This window comes from Dothidotthia symphoricarpi, assembly GCF_010015815.1.
Source record: "Dothidotthia symphoricarpi CBS 119687 unplaced genomic scaffold P153scaffold_17, whole genome shotgun sequence".
NCBI lineage: Eukaryota > Fungi > Ascomycota > Dothideomycetes > Pleosporales > Dothidotthiaceae > Dothidotthia > Dothidotthia symphoricarpi.
This window is the reverse complement of record NW_022985024.1, coordinates 457138-482151: the sequence shown is the minus strand read 5'-3', so window position 1 is coordinate 482151 and position 25014 is coordinate 457138. Positions and strand designations below refer to the sequence as shown.

General features: G+C 36.5%; 4 protein-coding genes across 4 annotated transcripts; 2 read left to right on the top strand and 2 right to left on the bottom strand.

Annotated features, from left to right (window-relative positions):
* Nucleotides 1-14461: 14461 nt before the first annotated feature.
* P153DRAFT_399264 (GMC oxidoreductase) lies at nucleotides 14462-16640 on the bottom strand. Its single transcript, XM_033671713.1, has 2 exons — nucleotides 16235-16640; nucleotides 14462-16164 (listed from the first exon to the last, which is right to left on the bottom strand). The coding sequence occupies exons 1-2, from the start codon at nucleotides 16484-16486 to the stop codon at nucleotides 14554-14556; spliced, it is 1863 nt and encodes a 620-aa protein (XP_033520879.1). The 5' UTR covers nucleotides 16487-16640; the 3' UTR covers nucleotides 14462-14553.
* Nucleotides 16641-17080: 440 nt separating this feature from the next.
* On the top strand, nucleotides 17081-18869 carry P153DRAFT_407629 (uncharacterized protein; the record flags this gene model as incomplete). The annotated part of the gene is made up of 4 exons (XM_033672045.1): nucleotides 17081-17232; nucleotides 17293-17336; nucleotides 17415-17883; nucleotides 17942-18869. 4 exons carry the CDS (start codon nucleotides 17081-17083, stop codon nucleotides 18375-18377), a joined length of 1101 nt encoding a protein of 366 aa, XP_033520878.1. The 3' UTR covers nucleotides 18378-18869.
* On the bottom strand, nucleotides 18870-23426 carry P153DRAFT_78714 (TIP120-domain-containing protein). Its single transcript, XM_033673399.1, has 2 exons — nucleotides 20055-23426; nucleotides 18870-20005 (listed from the first exon to the last, which is right to left on the bottom strand). The coding sequence occupies exons 1-2, from the start codon at nucleotides 23277-23279 to the stop codon at nucleotides 19214-19216; spliced, it is 4017 nt and encodes a 1338-aa protein (XP_033520877.1). The 5' UTR covers nucleotides 23280-23426; the 3' UTR covers nucleotides 18870-19213.
* A 158-nt stretch (nucleotides 23427-23584) lies between these two features.
* Nucleotides 23585-24952, top strand: P153DRAFT_346273 (uncharacterized protein). Its single transcript, XM_033666118.1, has 4 exons — nucleotides 23585-24088; nucleotides 24148-24520; nucleotides 24568-24747; nucleotides 24795-24952. The coding sequence occupies exons 1-4, from the start codon at nucleotides 23919-23921 to the stop codon at nucleotides 24843-24845; spliced, it is 774 nt and encodes a 257-aa protein (XP_033520876.1). The 5' UTR covers nucleotides 23585-23918; the 3' UTR covers nucleotides 24846-24952.
* The last annotated feature ends 62 nt before the right edge of the window (nucleotides 24953-25014 follow it).

Sequence of the window (25014 nt, the reverse complement as noted above, 5' to 3'; positions counted from 1 at the left end):
AGCTTCCTTCTGTCTACTACTAAAACTAAAGATAATATAAAAAGTAGGTTATATTATTACTATATAGGCTAAGTTTTATAGCGTAAGTTAGTACAGTGCTTAATTATTTTAAATAGTAGTTAATAGTCTTTTATAGCACTAGAGTAGTTAGTATTAGAAGGTATTATCTTAGAATATATAGATAGTTATACTAGATTCTATTTTCTAGTATTATATATAATTCTAGCTAATTATAAGGAATAGGTTCTGCTTATAGGTATTAAAAAGAACTAATAGTGTACTTAATATACTATCCTTTTAGATAAAAGAGAGAATCTTTCTGCCTTTTATATATAGTAAAATTATCTTTAAATATAGTAATAATATAAAGCTTAGACCTACAGTAGAATTAATAAGTTAAATAATAGTTAGGTATATCCTATAGATAACTTTGCTTAGAAATATAAATACTTTAATATCTATTAATTACTCCTAATAGATAACCTTTACTTACTCCTTAAGGGTCTTATTATATACACTATTAGCTAAGTGTAGTTTATAGTTACTAAAATATATCTAAGTAAAAGGAAATTAAAGTACTAAATAGAATTTTTACTAGAAGATAAAAATAGAGTTTTCTAGCTTAATACTAGATTCTAATAAGTTAGTTTTAGTATAGACCTAAAGTACTTTAGTATAGGCACTAGACAGTTTAGTAAAGTAGTATAGTAGATAGGTAAAGAATAGAAGGTAATTATTAAGCAATTTATTACAGTCCTTACGCCTTTAATATTATAAAATACACTATATACACTGTATTTTATATACGCTATATATAACCTTATAACTCTTACTTAATACTAATACTATAATAATAATACACTTATATATATCTACTTATCTATAGAAAGATTAGATACACTTAAAGAAGAATTCTAACTATACTAAGTAAAAAAGAATAAAGAACTTAGTCTATACTTTAATTATCTAAAGTAGTATATATTATAGTATATTAAAGATAATATATAGTATTTTAGCATATTAGACAGCCTCTGCACAGGTACAAATAGAGAGGCTTAATATATAGATTATATTAAGAGATTCTACAGCCTTATAAATAAACAGGATTTTCTAACCTAGATATATTTATATATTTTATAAAAGATTGCAGTATAGGCAGTAGACTATATATTATAGTATAAGGGATTAAAACTAATTACTAGTGTAGATAAAATAGAATAAATATTTATATTAAGTCTTAGTAAAGTACTGTATTTTAAGAATACTAACTTTACTATACTAAGTATATATCTATATACTTAATTATTCTTAGTTAGGAATATTAATATATATATAGGGCTGCTAGACTTTATTAAATTACTTATAGTATTTATCTAGTAAAACTATCTAAAAGCCTAATAACAACTATAGCCTATAGATAATAAAGACTAACGCAAAGTAGATCTATTATAGGTAAAGAATTTATAGCTAAAGATTTATCTATTAATTAAGAGCTAGATATATACTAGTAAGAGATATAATAATACTAATAACAGAGACAGTATATTAATACACTGTATATCTACGTAGTAGAATAAAGATAGGCTAAGGTATAACTACGTCTAGGTATAAGAGTTTAAGAATAATAATAGTAGAGAATAGGCTAGTACTATAACTAGAGGCTACCTTATAGCTTAGCTTTATTTAATATTTACTGTTATTAACGTAGAAATCTTATCTATAGATAGAAAATCTAAAGAATACTTAGGTATATTTACTAAGACTATAAAATAGAAAAATAGAGGTTAGATTAATAAAACTACTAGCATACTGTCTATAAGGTAATAGCTAGTTATATTATTATCTTAACTATATAAACTATAAGTATTTAAATATTATAATCTTAAATTAGTTCTTTACCCTACCTACCTTGTTCTAAAACACTTTAGCTCTAAAAGTAATAGAGAGATTAATTCTTTCTTTATTAATAACTATATTAACTAGTATTAATATAATAGTTTATACTCTTTATAATTTAAAAAGGAGTAGAAGGACGTTGTATATATATACTAGAATAAACGTAGAAGAAGAGGATAAATAGTAGTATAGTTCTATAAACGCTGCCTAGCACTATTTACCTTTACCTACGCTAGCATAGTTACTAAGATATATATTAACTCTATACGTACCTGTATTTCTGCTACTTACTTTATATATTATATATTAATTTAAATATACTATCTATTAATTATAGTAATACTATTCTTATAGGAACACTTCTAAGCCTAAGAGAGTAGTAGACTAGTATAGGATCTTAGTAATTCTACCTCTTATACTAGCGCTACTAATAGACCTATACTATTTACTATCTTAGTACTATATAGTAAGTAATTACTATAGGATCTATAATAGTACACTTATAAGACTAGAATTCTATAACAAAGACTAAGGTATAGTAAAGTAGATTATTAATATTAGTACTGCCTACTAATTCTTTTACATTGTTATATACAAGGTTAATAAGAACGTAGATAATAGAGTTAGTAATATTTAGATTATTTAATACTGTTATAAGTAATAAGTATTTATAAAGGTTTACGCCTAGCTTACATTATATAAAGGCTGTTACTCTAATAAGTTAAAGCCTTAAGGTAAAAGCTAGTTTACTATCTTTAAGATACCTACTAGTAAGAAAGAGTAGGCGCTTATAGTCTAGCGTAACTTCTTTTATCTAGGTTACTAGTTATAAACAGGGGTATAATTAAAGATAACTATAGATATATCTTACTTACAAAACTACTATATAAAGATATAATATAAAGAACTAATATATAGTAATTAGAATTCTTTAAATAAAAGTATAAAAGTAGATAAATTATACTTAAAATTTTTAAGCTCTTTAGGTAAGAGGTAATATTAACTAGCGTAAGTATATACGTAGATATAGAATAATATAATTTCTAACTTTAAGAATTTATAATATCTAAAGCTAATAACTATATACTATTAACTCCTTTTATAATTCTTATTACTAAATAACCTATACATAATTATAACCTATATTAAACTATAGAAATTACCTACAGAAAGACTTATATATTTCTAAATAAGAATATAATACACTTTATACGCTAGTTAAGCAGGAAATAACTATAAGAAAAGTATTATATTAGCTACTCTATACTAAGGTATCTAAGGACTATATATAATAAATTTTAAATATAATATATAATTAATTTTAAGTAATATTTTAGTAAAAATCTATTAAAGAGCGTATCTACATTATAACATAGTTTGTAATATAGTATAATTATAATATAAATAGAAGGATTTATAACTAAAATATAAGATTAAGTTAGATATAATAAAACACAGTATAGTCTTTGTCTTCTAGTATAAAAATACTTCTAATAACAGTCCTTAATATAGCACTGTAGTCTAGTAACCCTGTACTATAGTTATATAACACTATTAGGTAACAGCAGATCTAGTTAATTATTATATATTATAATAAAATATATACAGCAATATTAATATAGGTAAAATAAATAACCTAATAATCTAACCTACTAGGAATAATAGTAGTAGATAGTCTTAGCCTAGATATATTCTTAAAGATTCTAGAAAGAGAAAATAGGTTTAATTAGGTAATTAAAGGCATTTATTACTATATTATAATTAATTTAGGACGTGTAAAGATACGTATTTTAAATAAAATGTAATAGTATAGTGCCTTAGAGGACTTACTTACGTTTATATTAGCTAGAACTATATTTATAATTAAACTTCTATTCTAGTAAATTATATAACACTGTTCTGCTAGTATAAGGATTATAATATAATTAAGTTTAAGGGGATTAGTATAGTTTTATTACTTAAACGTACGTATAACACTTTTATTTATATAATAAGGGTTATAATACTATTAACACTATTATCTATTAATATTTAGACTTACTAGTTTACTACCTTACTATAGAGGTCTCCTTAAGTGTTTTTAATAAAGATAACCTTATTAATAACTTCTATAGTATTACTTTAATAGCTAGACTTAGAAAGCTATTAAGTCTACGTAACTAGTTTCTCTAGCGTTTATTAAAAATAATAGGTATAGATATAACTATATAGGAGAATAAGCCTAACGTTAGCCTTAATATTTATCTAACCTAGAATCCTAACTAACTAGAATAAAGCCTAACTATTAATAAAAGGCTGTAAGAGTACTTAAGTAGCTTAAAAGATACTTAAGCTATAATTATAATATACTAATATAGTATATATTCTAGAATAATATATAATTATTACTAATATTTATAGGACTATGCTATAATTAAGCGCAGAAAGACCTATAGGATACTATACTTATATATATATACTATTATATTAACTATACTATTATTAGGCTTTAGTAATACTTTAGTCTAAACTAGCTTATTTTAGATAACTTTATTACTATAATATTTAGCGTCTACAAGAACATAGGCTTAGAATAGGACTATAAGTTAGGAGATTAGCTTATTATACTCTAAGAAATAGTATAAGGTTATAGCAGCTTAGTAAAATAACTTAATTCTAACCTAGGAGTCTAAAAGGGTAACATAGGCAGTATAATCTAGTATAATATATTAGAGAAAGTAGAGTAAGATATAAGAAATTATCTAGTTTTATAGAAAGATTATAATATCTAGGGTTAAGGTATTATTATAGCTTTCTTTTTTAGTAAGTAGCTTAAAAGGTAATTTCTATTAACTTATTTTTTTAAGACAAGATATAGGTAAAAATAATAGGTTAGATAAAAGACTATAAATAACGTATCTTAACAGGACTTAGCTATCCTTAAGCTAATAGGTTAGCATATAAATATAAATAGAATAATAGTAAGGTTAATAGAAGATAATAGCTAATAATAGAACTTAATAGTGCTTAGCTATTATTAGACTAATAAAATAAGAGAATAATATTAATAAGATAATACTATAGAAATTAACCTTTTCTAATTTAGACTAATATACCTCTTTCTCTTTTTATCTATAATAACTTCTTACAGAGTTGTATATTTTATTATTAATACTTAAATAATATAAGCTAACTATAGATACTTTACTACTCCTAAGATAGCTTTAGACTATTTAAGCTCTTAGATAAATAGTAGGCAATTATAGTAGGTATAATACGCAACCTAGGAGCTAAAGAGTAGTATAAGGTATACTAACTAGATCCTAGACGCTGTAGACAAATAATTAGACTCTAAATAATATTTATAGTAGACTTAATCTAAGTATCTTATAGATTCCTAAGACTTAGTTCTCTACTACTATTAATATAATATATATAGTATTAAGGCACTATAGAAGGAAGTTACAATTAAAGAGATTAAAGAATAAATATATAAACCTAATACTATTAATATAACTACAGAGTATAGAGACGTTCCTATAGAATAGAGTAAAATAATACACTACTATAAAAGTTTCTTATAGCTTAAATAAATAAACTGTGTTAATATATAGGATAATTATAATAACAAGATTAGCTAGAGATAATTTATTATAGATAGATAATAATTAATTATACTCCTAGATAGACTTAGACTAGCCTTTCTTATAGAATTTCTTATATACTTACTAGATAGAAGCTAGAGAGTAAACTATAATTAAGTTAAGGAATAATATTACTAAAGAACTAGATAGGTATGCAGTAAGAAACGTAAGTCTTACCTATACTATTAAGAGTAATTATGCTAATTTACTAAGCTTATAGACAATATTAATAAGATATATACCTATATAATATAAGTAGTTTAAGATAATATTATAGCAGCCTATTTACTTATAAACCCTTAGTTATAAAGATAGACCCTAATAGAATTAATATTAGACTTTAGATTCTTATTACCTAATCTAAGTATAGTATATACTATTGTAGCGTAGTAACTAGATATTATTAACTTTAATAGCCTAGATTAGGTTAATTTAAGAATATTAGGTTTATTATAATATTAGTAGCTATATTTTAGAAAGGCAAATTAAGATAGGTACTTACTAACTATAAAGTATTAAGCTTTTAGGTAAAAGACATCTTAGGTCTAATAGTTATATAGGTAGGATACTATATATATTATACTATTAATAAATATAACCTAGATAGAAAATAGGTTACTGTAGAAGGTATAAGTAACCTACTTAAAGGTATATTAAACTCTACTTTATAAGTTAAAGCTTATTATTTTAGGTCCTTATTACGCTATTTAATAGATATAGAAGTTATACCTTAAAGTATAGATTAGGCTTCTTAATTATTAAATTAAGAAGATTATAAAACTATATATTATATATTATTATAGGAATATTATAACTATTACTATTAAGGTAAGCAAAGTTAAATATAGTATTAATAACCTTCTTATAGACGTTAAGGATAAAGAGGAGTAAGAGAGTCTTAAGTATAACCTACTTAAAAAGGGTAATATATTAAAACTAAAAAGAATAAAGTAGATATAAAAAGGAAAGGTATATATAGTACTTAGATAGATATAAAATATTAACTAATAACAATTTAGCTTATTATTTAACTCTACCTATCTAATAAATATCTCCTATAAGTTATAATATCTGCTAATATAACGTATATATTATTAATAAGTTAGTATATAGTCTAGCTAAGTAAAGGAGAAGAAGTTTATTTTTATAAAGAAATAAATTATTAGGGGTTATTAATACTAGAGTAAATACTAGTATTATAGAAACATACTAGAGTATATACTAAGAAAGGAGAAGAGTATAAGCTAGTTACTTTAAAAAGAAGTAGAATTAACTTATATCTTCTAAGAGATAAACTATATATAGCTAAAGCTATAGAATAAGAGTTAGCAGAGGATAAAGAGGATAAAATAGAAGATATAGAACTAATTAACGCAATATAATAAATTAAATAGGGTTATTTCTTATAATATTTTTTAAATATAATAAAATCTTACTTAACTATCCTAGCTATAAACTATATTTAGGGCAATAATACTATTACGTCTTATAAGAGTAGGGAGAGCCTTTAGATCTTTTAAGATATATAATATACTTTAGGTTATATAGTTAGTTACAGTTAGAAGCCCTAGTTAACTATATAGTATAGTCTAATTAGCAGAGCTGTATAGTCTTAATAAACAAGATTAACTCTTATATAATAAAGCATTGCCTAAACAGTTAGGTAAGTAAAAGGTTAAGGGTAAAAAGAACTAAATAGGCTTTATTATTAATATAATATTTCCTAATTTAGTTAAATTAAGTAGACAGCCTTAATAGTTAGAACTAATAGTACTTTAAGGAATATATAGGCTGTTAAGACTTATAGGCTAGTAATTACTATTATAATAGTACTAATAGTAGTAACAGTAGGCCTAGTAAGGATAGTAGGTATAGTAGTAATAGAGGAGATAGAGGAGACAGTAGAGAGGGAGGAGACAGTAAGGACAGTAGGTATAGTAGTAATAGAGAAGATAGAGGAGATAGTAGAGAGGAAGAAAATAGTAATAGTAGAGGTAATAGTTATAATAGTTATAATAGTTATAATAGTTATAATAGTTATAATAGTTATAATAGTAGTAACTATTATAACAGTAGTAATAGGAATAATAGGAATAATAAAAGTAATAGGAGTAGTAGTAGTAGAGTTTATACTAGGAGTACTAAGAGTAACTAGGCTAACTAGAAAGCTTAAGTTTATAAAGCCTCTCTATACCCTAGGTAAACGTTGCTAGGCTAAATACCTATTATAGATAACCTAGGTATTATAACTATAAACACTGTTACGTACCTTAATATATACTAAAAAGACTTTAGTCTTATAAAGGAACTTAAATATAGAAAAACAGCTACCTAGCTAAGCTACTAGAGGGAAGAATATTCTAGGTACAGCCTATTAAACTCTACTTTTACTAACGTAAGTAACCTTTTTAAGTACTAGCTTAACTATATTATATAAAAATATATTAGACTTTATACTTTTTATAACTAAACTTCTATATAAGTAAGTATTTACTATAATAAATAAATATATTTAATACTTTAGTTAGATTAAACTACTTCTAATACTTAAAACCTAGTAGAGAGTTATTTTCTAAAGTTAGCTATAGGCTTTCTAGGATATTATTAGGCTCTTTCTTAATAGCGTCTATTACGTATTATATAATTACTATCTATAATAATATAGTAAAGAGGTAGTTATTAAGTTAGAGTAAGTAATAGGTTTTAGATAAAAAAGTTAAAGTAAGAGTATATAGGTAGCTTATATATATATATTTACCTACTTAGTATAAATAGTAAATTTTTACTTACCTTTACTACTAATTTATTTTAAAACCTTTATAAGCTTATTTTACTATTATTATACTTCTAGTAATACTTAATAACTATATACTTTAATTATACTATCTAAAGTTTACTTTACTATAATATCTAGAACTAGAAAACCTAAAGTAAATACTGCTACTAGTAAGTAACTAAAGAAAGATTTAGCTTCTAAAGCTACGTAAAAGACTTTTATAAAAAAAATAACTAGCAAAAAGTAGATACTAGTTAAGAAGAAATACTAATTTAAGTAAAGTAGTATATTATTTTATTCTTTAATTATAAATAAATACTAATAATACTTAGCTATAGCCCTTAAAGAAGTTAAGAAGTTTTAAAAGTCTACTAAGCTTCTTATTTATAAGTTACTATCTTCTTACCTTATTTATAAGATTACTAAATTTTTACTAAAAGGTATAAGTTTATACTTTTAGAAAACTGCGCTTAAAGCCCTTTAAGAGGTAACTAAGTTATTCCTTATTAGTTATTTTATAGGTATAGTTAATTTCTCTTTACTATTACTAGTACTATACTTATTATTAAAAATTATAACCTAAATATAATTTACGCTAAATAGGTTACTATTTAGTAAAAGAACTTAGTGCTAGTAAGACGTTACTATAGTAAGTTTAGTATAATAGGTTTTAAGGTAAATAAATAGGTTTATATAATTAGCTTTCTCTATATAAGAATACCTAAATTAATAGTTAAAATATAACCTTCTATAGGCTATAATAAAAAGCTATAATATATACTTAGTTTAGTTATATATATACTTAAATAATAACTAGTATAAAATAAAATTATACTTATTAAGAAGATTATAAAGTAAATATAATATAACCTAACTCCTACCTAAGGTCTATATATCCTTAACTCTACTCTAACCTAATATTAGTATAAAAAACTTAGGTTAGAGTTAGGTTAGAGTAGACTATATATTAGGTATAGGTTAGGTTAGAGTTAGGTTATACTTATATAAGACCTAACCCCTACCTAACTCTAACCTATTTACTAGCGTATCTAGTAGCGCTTTAAAGTTAATAAGAAGCTTAGAGTAAGCTTTATAAGGTTAAAGTTTAGCTTCTTTTTATATAAGTCTATAAGGCTAATAGGGCTTTCTTTAATACCTAGCTCTTTTAACTTAACTAGCTTACTACTAAGTAGTATAATAATACTACTTTAACTCTAGATAAGAGCTACTTTAAGTAAGCTTTTATAGATTTTAAGTATTATAATTAAAAGATAAGACTAGTAGTAGTAATTAAGTAGGTATAGTACCTATATACACTGTTAGGAGTATAAGAAGTAACTATTAGGGTAATAGTAATAGTAATAGTAATAATAGTAATAGTAATAGTAATAGTAATAGGAAGTAGAGGGCTAATAACTTATAACTAGGTTAAACTATAGCTTCTATAGTTAGTATAAGTATATAATAAGAACTAATAAGCAATTAAAACGTGTATATAACTAAAATATAATAGTAACGTAACACATTAATCCCTATTCTCTAGGGATATAAACTATTATTATCTACACTCTCTTTAAAGCTGCCTTAGTTATATATTTAGAATTACTAGTTAATTAAAGAGTTTTTATAACCTAGCTTTAGTTTATAATATAATCTAGGGCTTATAACTAAACTAAACTTTAACTAATAGCTGCCTAGGCCCTTAAATACGCGTCTGTACTAGTATATTAAGTAGCTAGTTATTAAAGAGACGTCTAATTAGCTCTCTATTAGTATTACTCTATACTTTAACTAATATTTACTGTGTAAAAAGGGGCTAGGTAATAGCTTCTATACTAAGTTACTATATTAGATTCTTACTTTATCACGTTTATCTACTTGTACTAGAAGTATAATTACGTTATAAACCTAAAATAATTATATCTATTTACTTATATAATAAGTAGAAGAATAGTTTACTTTAGAAGTTAGTAGTTTATATTAAGTTATATTATAAAGATTTTATAGGTACAGTAATAGTATAACGCTTAGTTTAATATAGTTATACTTAGAATATAATCTATTTCTTAAAAAAAAAGAAAATTCTTACTATTTATAGTATATTAATAGTTTTTGTGTAGGTTAGAGATTACTTTTAGATTTTTTATTTATAATCTTTTAAGTACCTTAGTAACACGTTAATGTTATTAGTTAACTAAATCTTAACTAGAATTTTATTACAGTTTAATAGTTATATTAATTTAGAAACTAAGTTTAGAGAATACTAGATACTCTTAAGTATTTTAGTTACGTGTTTTCTCTAGTAAAGCTAGTTAACTATTTATATAATAGAACTTATATATTTACTTTAAAATACTCTTAAAAGAGAAAATACTCTTAGTAGTATATTATTACTAAGATATTAAGTACTTAGATATTAAACCTAGAATCTATATTAAAGTATTACTTTATTTACTCTAATATACTATACTAAATTCTAAAAAAATTATTAAATAGTTTAGAAAAGATTATATAAAACTTTTAATTAATAAGCTAACGAAAGAATAGTTTTTCTATAGAATTCTAAAAATATAAAAGTTAAAATAGATATTTATAGTAATAAAAGGTATAGAATAATTTAAAATAAAATTATAAGCTTTATAGAGAGCTAGCGTAGGCTTTTAATAAGAGCTTAAGAAAAAGATAATCTAAATATTTTAAATAGTTTTAAGAATTATAATTTACTTAAATTCTTGTCTTAAATAAGTAATTTATAGTATTTTAGAGTAACTATAAGTTACTAACTACTATTAATCTAAAAAAAAAATTATAATCTATAATTACTATAATATTATATATATACTAACTATAGAACTACTATACTATTAATATCTTATTAAACTAAATTAAGTATAGCTATAGTATATTTCTTTTATATTACTTTACTATTATTGTCTAATATCTAAGTCTTTACTATTAGTAAATATAAAAAACTATTATAATTTATTTTTTACATTCTTTTTAATAGCTTTTTACTATAGTAGCTATAAGACTATATATTGTATTTTAAACGTTCTTAACATTACTTTTATAATACACATTACTAAATATATAAATAAAAATATTCTTAGAGTAATAAACTTCTTTTTCTTACTACTTTTATAACTTCTTTAAAGTAAATATTATAATATAAATATATAATAATAACTAGGTTATGTATAGCTTCTAACTAAAAACTAACCTAAATTTATATTATATTTTAGAGTTTTTAATAACTCTTAAAACCTTTATAAGTAGATAATAATAAACTTAAGTTAAATAATAATATCTATATACTTACTACTCTTAGTTATAGAACTACTTTATAAAATATTAAATTATTAAATTTACTTTACTATTTCTTAGAAACCTAATAATTTTTTATAAGAGAGGAGATAGATTATAAGATTACTAATAACGCAATTAGAGTAGTTTTTTCTTAGTTATAGCTTTTCTAACTATTATAAATATTAAGTCCCTAGAGAATAGGGATTAATATATTACGTTACTATTATATTTTAGTTACGCACGCGTTTTAATTACTTATTAGTTCTTATTATATATTTACACTAACTATAAGCTAAAGTTTAACCTAGTAATAACCTTCTACTTCCTATTACTATTACTATTACTATTACTATTACTATTACTATTACTATTACTAGCGCTATTACTATTACCCTAATAGTTACTAGTTCTTATACTGCTAATAGTATATATAGGTACTATACCTACCTAATTACCTTTACTAATTTTATCTTCTAATTATAATACTTAAAATTTATATAAGCTTACTTAAAGTAGCTTTTATTTAGAGTTAAAATAGCGTTATTACGCTACTTAGTAGTAAGCTAATTAAGTTAAAAGAGCTAGGTATTAAAAAAAGCCCTATTAGCTTTATTAACTTATATAAAAAGAAGCTGTACCTTAACCTTATTAAGCTTTACCCTAAGCCTCTTATTAAGCTTAAGGTGCTGCTTAATATTTAGATCCTTTATATAGAATATATTACTATTACGCTAAGTAATACTCTCTATCTTCTTTTACTATCTAGTTAGGTCTTTAGAAATTTTACTATAAATATCTAGAATACTATAATAGTATTAGAGATTATATATAGTAATTTACACCTAATTAAAGTACTATAAGATACAGCGCTTAAACGTCTAAGCTTTAGTAATAGTATTATACTATAGGTATATAATCTTAGTTATAGTAAGATAAGATTAAAGATAGAATAAAAAATAGGTTAAAAGGCCTTAAGGTGTAAAGAATCTTTATATACTAGCTTACCTATATAAACTATTATTACCTAAACCTTCTTTAGAGCTGCCTATTATATATTTAAAATAACTAGTTAATTAAAGAGTTTTTATAACCTAGCTATAGTATATAATATATACTAGGGTTTATAACTAAACTAAACTTTAACTAACAGCTACCTAGGCTCTTAAATATATATCTGTACTAGTATATTAAGTAGAATATTACTAAAAGATAGTTTATTAATCTACTTTTTTAATACTATTATTATATACTCTTACTAATATCTACTATATATAAAGGGGCTAGGTATTAGCTTCTACACTAAGTTACTATAATATAATCTTACTATATTGCGTCTATCTACTTATGTAATAAGTATAAATACGCTAAAACTCTAAAATAATAAATATTAAGTAATAGCTTAATATATAGTTTCTACGTTAAAACCTACTATTATATAACTTCTATATTAGAAGTACTAATATACTTTAGATTTCTATAGAGCGTATTAGTAAGCTATGTAACTTATAAGTTAATACTCTTTAACTCTTCTTAATAGTAAAGAGATTTTATAAAACTTCTATTATAAGGCCTAGTCTATTAATTTAATAATTACTAATAGTTTTTTACTAAAGAAGAAATCTATAGTAAGCTTTTTAAGAATAGAGGCTTAGGAATTTATAGTTTAAAACTATTCCTACAAAGCTTCTTCTTAACCTATAGCTTAATATATTACTTAAGACTATATATCTACTTCTAATATATAATAATAATTATTAAATCTCTATTTTAGATATAGCTAGTATAGTCTTTCTTTTAGAAAAGTTATATTAAATCTTCTCTAAGAAGTCTACTTTCTTATATTTCTTAGAGTTTAGAAATCTCTCTTTAAATACCTTTCTACTTAATTAGTGTAAAGTAATTTAGAAATTAATATTATTTATCTTTATATTAAAACCTATTACTTAGTAGAGAAGAAAAAGTTTTTAAGAAATATACTAATCTATATAAGGGGCTAACTCTAAGGCTAGATACTAGTATAAATTAAATAAATTTACTAATAATCTATATTACTAGCTTTTCTCTACTAATAGTTCTTTTAGTAGTGTACTAGCTATCTCTAGTAGGCTAGCTAAGGGTAGGTATTAGTTATTAGAGCTGCTAAGCTCTAAGGCTTTACTTACTAAGGTTTTACTAGGCCTAGCCTATTAGAATCTAAGAGTTTAATTACTATTTTTTAAAAAGTTCTAAAGCTAATTAAACTTTCTTAATAGTAATTACTTATTACTATCCTACTTAAAACTACTAGTATAGTACTTAAGAAAAGATTAGATATTAAAGAAGAATAGCTATAGTATTCTTATAAAAGTTTCTAAATTTTACTAATATTTATAGTAACTACTAGGTTATAATAAATTTATAATATAACATAAGTTAAAAGATAATCTGCAGCTATACTACACTATTTAAATAAATAGTAAGTCTTAATAGAATCTACAGAAATGAACTAAGTCTTATAGTCTAATTAATAATTTATAAGCTTAAAAGTATCTATAGTATTATTTAGATCCTTAGCTTAGTTAAACCTATATTATATTAACGTACTTTATTATTGTTATCTTAAAATCCTATAAAGTTAGCCTATTTATCTAATAATAATAGGTAAATATAATAAAATATAACTTTTGTTATTCTAAAAAACAACTTAAAATAAATAAGATAAAAATACTACCTTTTATAATTACTATCTTTACTATATAGATAAGAGATTTGTTATTTTAATATACTAAGCTAAAGTATAAATCTAAATCTAGATGTATTTGTATACTATGTTTAAATCTAGTTAAAAAGATTTAATATATTAGATTTTTAAAATACATTTGTCTTGTCTGTTGTCCTATGTCTATTAACACGTTTAGAGAGATCTGTATCTTTTATTAAGTTTTTTTAGGTTTGTTTTATCAACTCCTTTTCTTACGCGTATTCCCAATCTTTCTTGATAATATCTGCTGCCTTTTCGGCTACCGCATAAACCGTAGCCTGGATATTTCCTAATGTTTCCATAGGAAACACAGATGCGTCAACAACCCTCAAATTCCTTGTTCCATGTACCTTTAGTCTGGTATCCACCACGCCCCCGATCTCCTTTGGCATCATAGCACATGTGCCCGTAGGATGGAACGTGCTCAGCAATCGTTCCTTGACAATTTCCTTCGCTGCATCCAGGCTCGTCGCTTCTTTGCCATCGGGTAACCGCCCACTTGGTTTGAGTAACGAAGCGAAGGGCTCGGTTTTGACTATTGTTTCAATGTACTGCGTCTGGCGCGCTAAGATCTCCAGATCTAGTGGGTGAGAGAGATACCGCGGGTCCAAAATCGGCTTATCTTTCGGATCCGCAGATCTGATGTGGCAAATGCCACGTGAGAAAGGATGATTGTTGACCGCCATGATTGTGATGTAGTTTTTGGGATTTGTGGGTGCGAGCAGCTTCTTCATCTCCGTCTTTCCAGGAGATATGTTCAATTGGAGCGGCAGCATCATCACGTACCCGGCTGCCTCTTTGGGCCCCAGAATCTGTTCCTGGAGTTGTTCGTACTGCTTCTTTTGCCAGAGGGGTAAATTCGCGTCGTCGACGTACTGCTTCGTTAGTTGAGCAATATCGTCACGGCTGACGCGGCCATTGGAGTCGACGAGAGGTAGCATAGTCACGCTGATGGGTATGCCGACGAGAGGACCAGTCCTGGTGGTCACGTATTGCTGGAGCACGGCCTGCACGATGTTGGGGTCGCGCATGATGTCTGCTGAGATTTGTTCATCTGCGATCTCGAAACAAGGAGCTGAGATGGCGTGGTCCTGAAGATTTTCACCAACACCAGGGCTGTGGAGAACTACGGGAATACCATGCTTCTGAAGAAGGTTGCTCTGTCCAATGCCGGACAATTCGAGAATTTGTGGCGACTGGATGGCTCCCGCGCAGAGAATGATTTCATTTTTTGCGACAATTTCGTGGTGTGCACCGTCGTTTGTTTGGACTCGCACACCTGTAGCTACAATAGAGCCATCAACGTCCTTGGTAAGTATCTTTTCAACAAATGTCTCTGTCAATACTTGGAGGTTGGGCCTCTTCGCGACAACTGGGGTGTAGTAGGCTGACGCAGCATAACCACGAGTCTTGGTCTCCGCGTCGATAGTCAACCCGCACTCAAAGTTACCCAGCTTCTCGCCTTCGATGGGGTCATCAGAATTGCACCAACCCAGTTTGTCGAGTGTCTTGGACCACGACGCCTGGAAAGGTCCATAGATGTCTGGCATGGTCACTGGCAGAGGTCCATCCTTACCATGTAGCTCCTCGTTGATGTAATTGATTCTGAGGAGCTCTTTGGTTTCAGCACTTGGTGGAGTGAATCGACTGTATTTGCGGAAGTACGGCGCAAGCCCGGCAGCATCCCATCCTTCGTTACCGAGGGCTTTCCATGCTTCAAAGTTAGCCTTGGAGGGATACACGTTTGCGCCAAAGTTGATGGCTGTGGATCCACCAAGCACTTTTCCCCGTGGATGCGGGATTTGTCTGCCGTTCACGTGCGTCTGTCAAATTGTCAGATCTGGCCTATGATTTCTACAAATACAGAATATCATTACGCCATTCTCGACTCACTTGTGGCTCAGTCATGAAGTCCCAATCATAATCAGGGTCCCCATAAAGCGTTGACAGCATGCCCATGGTGTCAATTTTTGGATCCCCCTGACGGTTGGCTCCCGCTTCGATCAACAGCACCTTCTTGTTCGCATGCTCGCTCAGACGGTTGGCAACAACCAACCCACCGATGCCGCCACCGATGATAATGAAGTCTGGCTCCTTGATCGACAGCGCGTCAAAGGATGCCACGCACCCAGTATGTCCAGCCATGTTGTTTGTGATCGAACAGTGTGTCGCTACAATTGCTTTGAACGTCGGTCGTGAGCAAAGGAACTACCGTACGAGGAGGCGACAAAAGAACGAGAGGGGCTGATCTGGACAGACAAGTAAGTCAACCACACTAGACGAGAGTGGCTGATAACGGCCCAACGCGCATGGGCTATGGACAAAAGCTCCACAACAGTGGTTTTGACATACCGTTTCTGAGTCATGTCCTTGCTAAGTCCCCTCCACGTTCAACGGTCAGGGCACACCCCTTTCGTCGGGCGCTTGACGGTCTGCAACCGACCCGTCCAGCCCCAGGTACGGACAGCGGCATCTCAGCCGCGCCATAGCATCCCCGAAAGACCAGTACGCGAATGGAATAGATCGAGGGCTGGAAATTGTCGTACCGGAATCCTCGGGTGCGCTTAGACGGCTTCAGTTGTTTCATAATGAATCCTACATGATCCTAGGAAAGAACGCGCGTTCCTTCGCGCGGGAGACCGCAGAAAATCGTGAAAAGTTATCGTTAAAACACGAGTAGCGCGCAAAGCGGCCAAGAAGCAGTTTACCAGGAATGCAGACTGAAGTAAACCACGCGATATGCTATCCACAGATTCCTCGACCAAAACATACATTTTTCAGTTCCCCAGAGTCACTAAGCAGCTGGTGGCCAACTTTTTCCTCGTTGGATTTGCCGCCACACTAGTTGCGCTGCGGTTTCTTGCGAGACGGATCCGCAAGACAAAAGTATGGTATGTGCAGTTTGAGAGTTTGTAGTACGATGTAGCAGCGTAAATCTGACTGGTTCACAGGTGGGATGATGCCGCCGCCGTGGTTTCGTTAATGTTTACTTTTGGTACGTGTCAGCCGTTGACCAGAAAACTGCCATGGGATTTCCCAGGTCTTGACTGGAACGCACTAATCGGTGACTTAGGCATGCTCGCAATGCATATCACGTACGCAAACCATGGGATGCGGTATCACATGATTGAGATCCCGCTAGCCAATACAACCTTCATAGCCAAACAGCTGGTAGCTTACCAAGCTGTATACTATGCAGCCATGGCCAGTATAAAGATGTCTTACCTGTGGTTTTATTTGCGCATATTCCCACAGCCAGAATTCCGCAAATGGATATGGATATGCATGGGCCTGATTGGCGCCTACTGGCTGGGCAGTATGCTCCAGATCTTTCTCATCTGCACACCGTTTGAGATGAACTGGAACCCGACGATTTCTGACGGACACTGCGCCAGTTACAATATCGCCTTTGTAACGATCGGTATCTTCAATATGATTACCGATCTAATCATCATGCTGCTACCTATTCCGTTCATCCGCAAGCTGCAGATGGCCGTTGGGACGAAGCTTGGTCTGGCAGCCATCTTTGGAATCGGCCTCTTGTACGTATCCACTCTGCTCCATGGCAATCTGCCACGAAACAAACTGACACACCTTCAGCGTGACAGCCATAACAGTAATTCGCATCAACGTTCTCCTTAACGTTGACTTCACCGATCTTTCTTATTCCATGCCCGACGCTGTTTTCTGGTCAGTCGCCGAGCCCGCCGTTGCCATCATCAACTGCTGTGTCGCCACGCTCCGACCCCTCCTCAAAATTATCTCGCCCTCTCGTCTTTGGAGTTTTAGCGAAGGCAATGCAACGGACCGTGCGGGCTACTCTCATGGTATTGACTCCAGACATAAGTTGAGGAATCAGCTCGCAGCAGAACATGACGAGTATCCACTAACCTGTACCGAGGATGGGATGACAAACATGGTGTTTATAAGTGGCGATGGAAAGGGCCTGCATGGTGCGAAGAGCGATGCGAATAGTGAGAATAGTATGAGGAATGTATCGCCAACGCATAGTAGGGCTGGGCAGGAAGTGAACTGATATGCCATGATTGGGAATTGGAGTAACGACTGGAGCTTTCAGCAGTACTCACTCGTGTTAGCACAAAATTGTCTTCGACTTCAATGAAATCGCAACAAGGGGATAAGAAAGTGATGTGTGCTCCGTTAATCCCACTACGGTAGTACATGCAGGATAGCTGGACCACTCGATACAACACGCTGCGAAGTTCTCAAATTATGTTAATATACATCATAAAAGAGAGACCGCGGTTTTCTAAGACGGTAAAAAATTTCTAGCTATATGGAAGGTCGGTGGATGGCGGCGTGCAAAGTTTGCATAGAAAAACACTCTTCACGAGTAATTCAAGGCCGCGAATACTCAAAGCCCGCTCTTCGAACTGGAAGCGAGCTAGCTTGCGATCGACGCAAAAGCTGACGAAGTTGTCGAGATATCGGAAGTTGATGATGATAAGAGCACAGATGCAAGCAATGGTGGTGGTGACAACGCACATACTGCCGCTACCGCTGATGATCGGGATGGACATACAACGTCAGCAAACTTGATGGTGTAATGGATGAGGCCTCATTTGGAGAGCCAGTGGAGCCGACAAATCATCAGCGAACTGATACGCCCGTCGACTTGATGCAATCGAGCTTATCAGTGTGTCAAAGTATCTTGTTATTTCGTTTTTCTGTAAATGCGTTGTTGCATATAGTTTTACCTCTCTATCAAGGTATTTTTATCAACTTTGTTACCACCATCGGCTATATCGCCCGATTGCATGCAAAACAGACGCCTACCCTGAAAATGCTACGTCATACTCGCTCATAAATCATTCACGTCGTCCGATGTCGCTGACTGTCTCCTCACTACGTCTAACGATCGCGTTCCTTCATCTCATCCACTACAGCCTTCAACCCTTGAGCATGTTCCTTACTGATCCAGTCCCAGTACTGCGCCCATACTCTGAGTTGGGGATCATCCTGGCCTACAGTGCCATCAGTACCCATTTGCTTGTTCAGGAGTACAGACACTCGGAGCACGCCCTTGGCACCTTCATGGATCTTCTCAATCTCCTGCTTGACGGCATTTTCCTTCGGCTTAGTCATCATGACGGTGCGGAAATTCTCAGCAATGGCTTCTAGACGTGAGCGAACCTGACTAGGGGCAATGACCATAAGCTTGGTGAGCATGAGGTTGCAGAGAATGCGGATGTCGTGTTCGTCAGTGATACCAGCAACAATACGGTCGAAGCAGTCGGACACTTCAATTGGAGACAACCTGGAAAAGGCTGTCTCGAGGAGTGCGTATAGCGTCTCGTATGCGCTCTTGCGAATCTCAAGGCCGTCATCGACCTTGTGCTTGAATGGACCCATCTGAACTTCGCGGACAAGTTCGGGTTTGATGACAGTTTCCCGCATAGCCAGTGGCAGCAGCTGGTCCAATGCCGGTAGAATGATATCAGGCTTGTTGTGCATGGCGGAGTTGAACGTCGTGAGGGCTAACCGTCGGTTCTCCAGATCTGGTTCGTGAAGCATTTGTACCAGCATAGGTACGACAATTGGCTTGAGGTATCCGTCGTATGCTTCATCAGTATCGGCTAGAGTGTATCGCAATGCCGAGATGACCATAGCTCGAATACTGCCTTTGCGGTCGCCCAAGAATGTCTGAGATTGTTAGCCAACGAATCGTGTGATAAGCAAGGACTTCACTTACCTGAAGTTGTGGCAGGTATGTCTTGGGATCGATGATGGTAAGCCTGCCAATGCACTCTGCACCAATCGCCTTGTTGTCTTCGAACTGGGATGCCACGACCAGATTTTGCCATAACGTCGATGCGTATGGAATGATCTCGGACTCAGAATCATCTTGTTGAAGTATCTCCTTGATAGAGTGCAGGAGGAGGTACTGAGGAGCTGATGGTTGGCCCATTGTCGACAGAATAACCGGAAGGTACTTGCTGACATTTCCGGCACCTGCTCGTCCAAGGGCGACAGCAGCTGCAAGAGGTACCTGCTCGGAGCGAACGGAAAAGTGCTTGATGAACATGTTTGGGTCGAGTGTTGATTCTGATCCCAGTCGTAACGCAGACTCCCCTAGCACGACGAGAGCCAGGCACTTGCGCTTGTCGTCTTGAGCCGTCTCAAGCTCTTGCACAAACGCCTCGAGTTTGACTCCCACGCTACTACCGCCATACACCAAGAGGTTTCCGATGACCTTGCCAACTACTTCAGGGTGCCCAGAAACGCCGACATCCTGAAGTAGAGACTTCATCAACGCTTGGCCAGCGTGCTGTTCACCAATTGTACGCACCAGCTTGAGCAGTGCATCGAGCGACAACCCACTGATGGAGCCCTGTACAACCTGGCACAGTGCTGAGTTGAGCTGGGGCGTCATCACAGATTGCGCATCGTCCTTGACAAAGGTAGCCAAGATGATGAGAGCCGGCCCTAGAAGATGTAGATCGGCAGAGTCCAGGAGTGGCAGTAACAAGTCGACAATCTGCGCCTTGGTCTTGGCGTCCAATTGGCTTCTAGACAGCGAATTCAAGGCCAGAGTGCGAAGAGCAGTCAAGCTCGCACCACGTAGCACGCGACTAGACTTGCGTAGTTGAGCACCGAGTTGCAAAGCAACAGATTGGACCCATTCTGCCGAGAGTTCATCCTGAGCCCGTGTATGCGCAGCGATAGACTCAATGGCACGGACAGAGGCGAGGCGTGTAAGCTCGTTTTTCAGACGGTCAGCCAGCAGCTCCAGTCCAGCGGTTCGATGTTCCGAGGACACTAGGTCCTCTGTTCCCGAGCTCCTGCCGAGGAAGAGGCCGAGAACGTGGATGGCGCTCTGGCGCACCTCGAGATCAGCGTCGTTTGCTGCTATTCGGTTGACCAGAGTATCGTAGAGCTGGGCCAGATGTTGCTGGTTTTGCGGTCCCGAAGAAGCCGAGCGAGGGGGTGTGAGCGACTTGACGACCTGCTCCGTAGCTGCCAGGGCCTCTATAGATAGCTTGCTGTACTTGTCCTTTGCTCCGCGTATCAGCGCATCCACGATCGACTCTAGATAGGGCTGGATAGAGTGGGAGGGGTGTGTGTCGGCGATGGCGCCTATGAGCTGCAGTGCGTGGATACGCAGGCTGTTGGCTGTTGTGGAGGCGCTGCTGGTGGATCCACCACTCGTTTTGGCAGCCTCGACGACGGGCTCAATGAGCTGGCTGAGGTAGCTGTCCAGTCCGCCTCGCTGCGTGATGACAATGTCCTTGATCAGGAGAACGGATGCTTGTTTCGTACTGGGCGGACACGTCGACTGCTTGAGAAGCTGGGCAACGCCCTTGACGAGGTCAGGACTGAGCTTAGCTAGGCTTGCGCGAGGGCCGGCTGGCGGCGTCGCGGCGGGCGTGGGGGATGTGTAGCCCATGGACAGGGACGAGGCTGCTTGCAGGTCTAGCATGCTGGCATCGCTGCCACCGCGACGACGCTTCCGGCTGGGCGGTGGCATCATCTGCTCGTCGGAGAAGCGGACTGGCGACGGCCCATCGCCCGACCTCTTGACGAGGTTGGACAGCGTGGCCAGGACCTCCAGCCGCACGTTGTCTTCCCGCTCCTTGAAGCGCGCGATGAGGGCAGGCGCCACGCGGCTGTAGAGAGTGCCATCCGCCAGCAAATCACCGTTGCTCCGCGTGGAGATGAGCGTGTACAGGACCTTTGTCGCACACCGACGCACCTTCCAGCTCGCGTCGTCGTCGTCGTCGTAGCCCGCCTCTTCCTCGAAGTCGTCGCCCTCGAGCGCGTCCTCGTCGTCGCTCCCCATGGCATCGTCGTCCTCGTCTTCGTCGTCGTCGTCTTGGGCGAGGTTGGGGTCGTACTTGAGGTAGCGCGTAGCGGCGTCGATGGTCTCGTCCGTGTACATGCGCATGTCCTGCGAACACGAGGCGAGGAAACCCTCGAGGGCGATGAGGGCGGCCTCGAGGACCTCGTCGATCTCGGGGTCGCGCTCGCCGTCGTCGTCGGAGGCGTCCATGTCCTCGTCCTGCTCCTGCAGGCTCAGGGCGCTCAGCACAAAGGGCGCCAGCGTCTTCAGATAGGGCCCGAACTTGCGGGGGATGGAGCGGGCCATGGAGCCGAGGATGGTGATGTACAGGCGGCGCTTGGTGCGGGTGAGGTGGGCGTCGCGCAGGTGCTCGATGACGCGCGAGAGGAAGCTGCTCAGCAGCGGGTCGGTGAAGTAGGCGGCCAGCGTGGCCATGGCCGTGACCGACTTCTTCTTCATCATGGAGCTGGCGCGGTCGTTCTCGAGCACGTCGAAGGTCATGCTCTGCAGGGCGTGGATCTCGACGTCCTGCAGCATGGGGCCGAAGCAGCGGGCGACCTCGGTCAGCACGTCGATGGCGTTGCTGTCGGCGCCCGTGTCGAGGTCGGCCTGCAGCATGCCGCGCGGCACCTTGGGCAGGCCCTGCTGGGCGGGCTGGATGACGTGGTGGCCGACGAGGCGCGGGACGAGCACCTTGCTGACGGCGGTGTAGGCGTCGGCGACGGGCTTGGTGCGGGCCAGGCCGGCGACGGGGCGCGGCAGCGAGACGACGACCTCGCGCAGGGCCAGGGCGGGGATGGAGTGGTCGACGGTGTTGTCCGTCTGCAGGTTGGACAGCTTCTCGAGCATGGGGCACAGGATCTTGTCGGGCACGCGGTTGGCAAACGGCCCCAGGCACTTGACGGCCTGGTTCTGCACCTCGCCGTTGCTGTCGACCAGCGTGGCCAGCAGGCCGTCGACCGTCTTGGCGCAGGTCACGTCGTCGTGGTGCAGGAACCCGGCGTGCGAGACCAGCAGCATGTCGTGCAGGTCGCTGAGCGCCATGAAGCGGAAGTCGGGGTCGTCATTGCTGAGCTTGGGCAGCAGCTGCGCGACGTTGTGCGCCGTCGGGTTGGCCGGGACCGACGAGGGCGCCATGGTGGAGGTGGTGCGGACGAGAGCGTGGCCGCCGTGGGCTGTGTGGGCGCTGTTGTGTCGGCGCTGTTGTTGTGTTTGGCGGGGCGGGGCAGCTCGCGGTGGTGGGGTTGGCTGGCTGTGGGCGACCTGTCCAGCGTGGCGACGGGGTGAGCTGCACAGTCAGGGTGGTCGTCGCACTGGGCAGTCACGACACGCCGCTGTCACAGTGGGTGGGCAGTGGGAAGGAGCGTCGGGGGAGACAGAGAGGCAGGAATCGACCACTGCTGCCTGCCCACCTCGCTCACTCACGCACGCTCACTGCTCCATCAGACCTTCACCAGAGCTCCACCTGCCTTGGCACCCCTGCCGTGAAGGACGTGAACGACACCACGTGCAAGCAGACTCTGCCTGGCAACAATGGAAACAACCAAAACATGCCCGTCCATCCCCCAGCCCATGGCTTCCCCGTCCTATGCGTTTCCTCTGCAATCCCACCCCCACGTGACCAGCCCGGCGGGCGCGAGCCGCACTAATTTCTCCGCTGACGTGCCCATGATCCGACTCATGACCTGACCTGACCTCTCTCCCAGCACCCTCCGCGTCCCACATCGCCATCAACCGCTCTGCGCCCGCCTCAATTGGCCGCCCGCCAGCTTCACCATGTCTTTGATCAGGTCCACGACGCTGCGCGCGTCCTCAATCGCACGCGCCGCCCGCCCAGCGCGCTGCATCCGCACCGCCGAGCTCCCATGGCAGCGCGCCCTCCAGCGCAGGACATATGCCAGCGGCCACGGTGCCCACGGCCAGGCCCCGAGCAGCGACGTCCCCTGGTAGGTCACGCCCCCCCCCGCCACGGCCACGCGCCACGACACTGACACTTCCCCCGCAGGATGGCTGCATCCGCCGTCGGCACTGCCACAGGTCTCTACATTGTCGTGACGCAAGACACAAGTCACGGCGCCGCTCACGGCGAACACCACGATGACCACCACGCCGAGAAGGATGACGAGCCCGAGGAGGAGGCCGCCGACGACGCCGAGGAAAAGGACGAATCGAGCGACGACTCCAAGGACAGCTCCAAGGACAAGGACGACGAGCCCAAGCACGTGGCTGATGACGGATCCAAGGACGAGTCGTCCAACGACATCACCCACTCCGAGTCCCGCGAGAAAAAGGCAGAGGACAAGAAGGCCGAGAAGAGCGGCCGCGGAGAGGGCAACCCTGGCGACGAGAAGGAGGCTTCCCCCGACAAGAGCGACAAGGTGGGCAGTCTAGCATGCCTCGGGGAATCAGACACTGACAGTACCAGGCCTCCCCTCGCAAGGACGCCAAGAGCTCCAACGAGATGTCGGGCAAGCAGGAGGGCATGTCCAACGCCGACACCCACCACTCGTCGGAGATTTCCAAGCATGACGAGAAGAGCAAAAAGGGCGAGGGTGTTGCTGAGACTGCCAAACTCAAGGGCACCGTCTCGACAGACCGACCTGGCGTGAGTGTACAACTACATCTCATCACACGTGTGCTGACCAGCAATAGGCTGAAAACAAAGAGGAACGCGGCAAGAACCAGCAGAACAAGGATGAGTAAATCATCAACCGATGCGAGGGCCTGGGACCGTGCCCGTTACAGTTGTTTCCCGAAGGCGACAGTGGACTCATCCTCCGTGTGCATTGTGCTAGAATACAACCACCCATTATTCAATCCAAAACATATATCTGCATATCCCATTGGATTGTGACGTCATGTTGGTCACTGC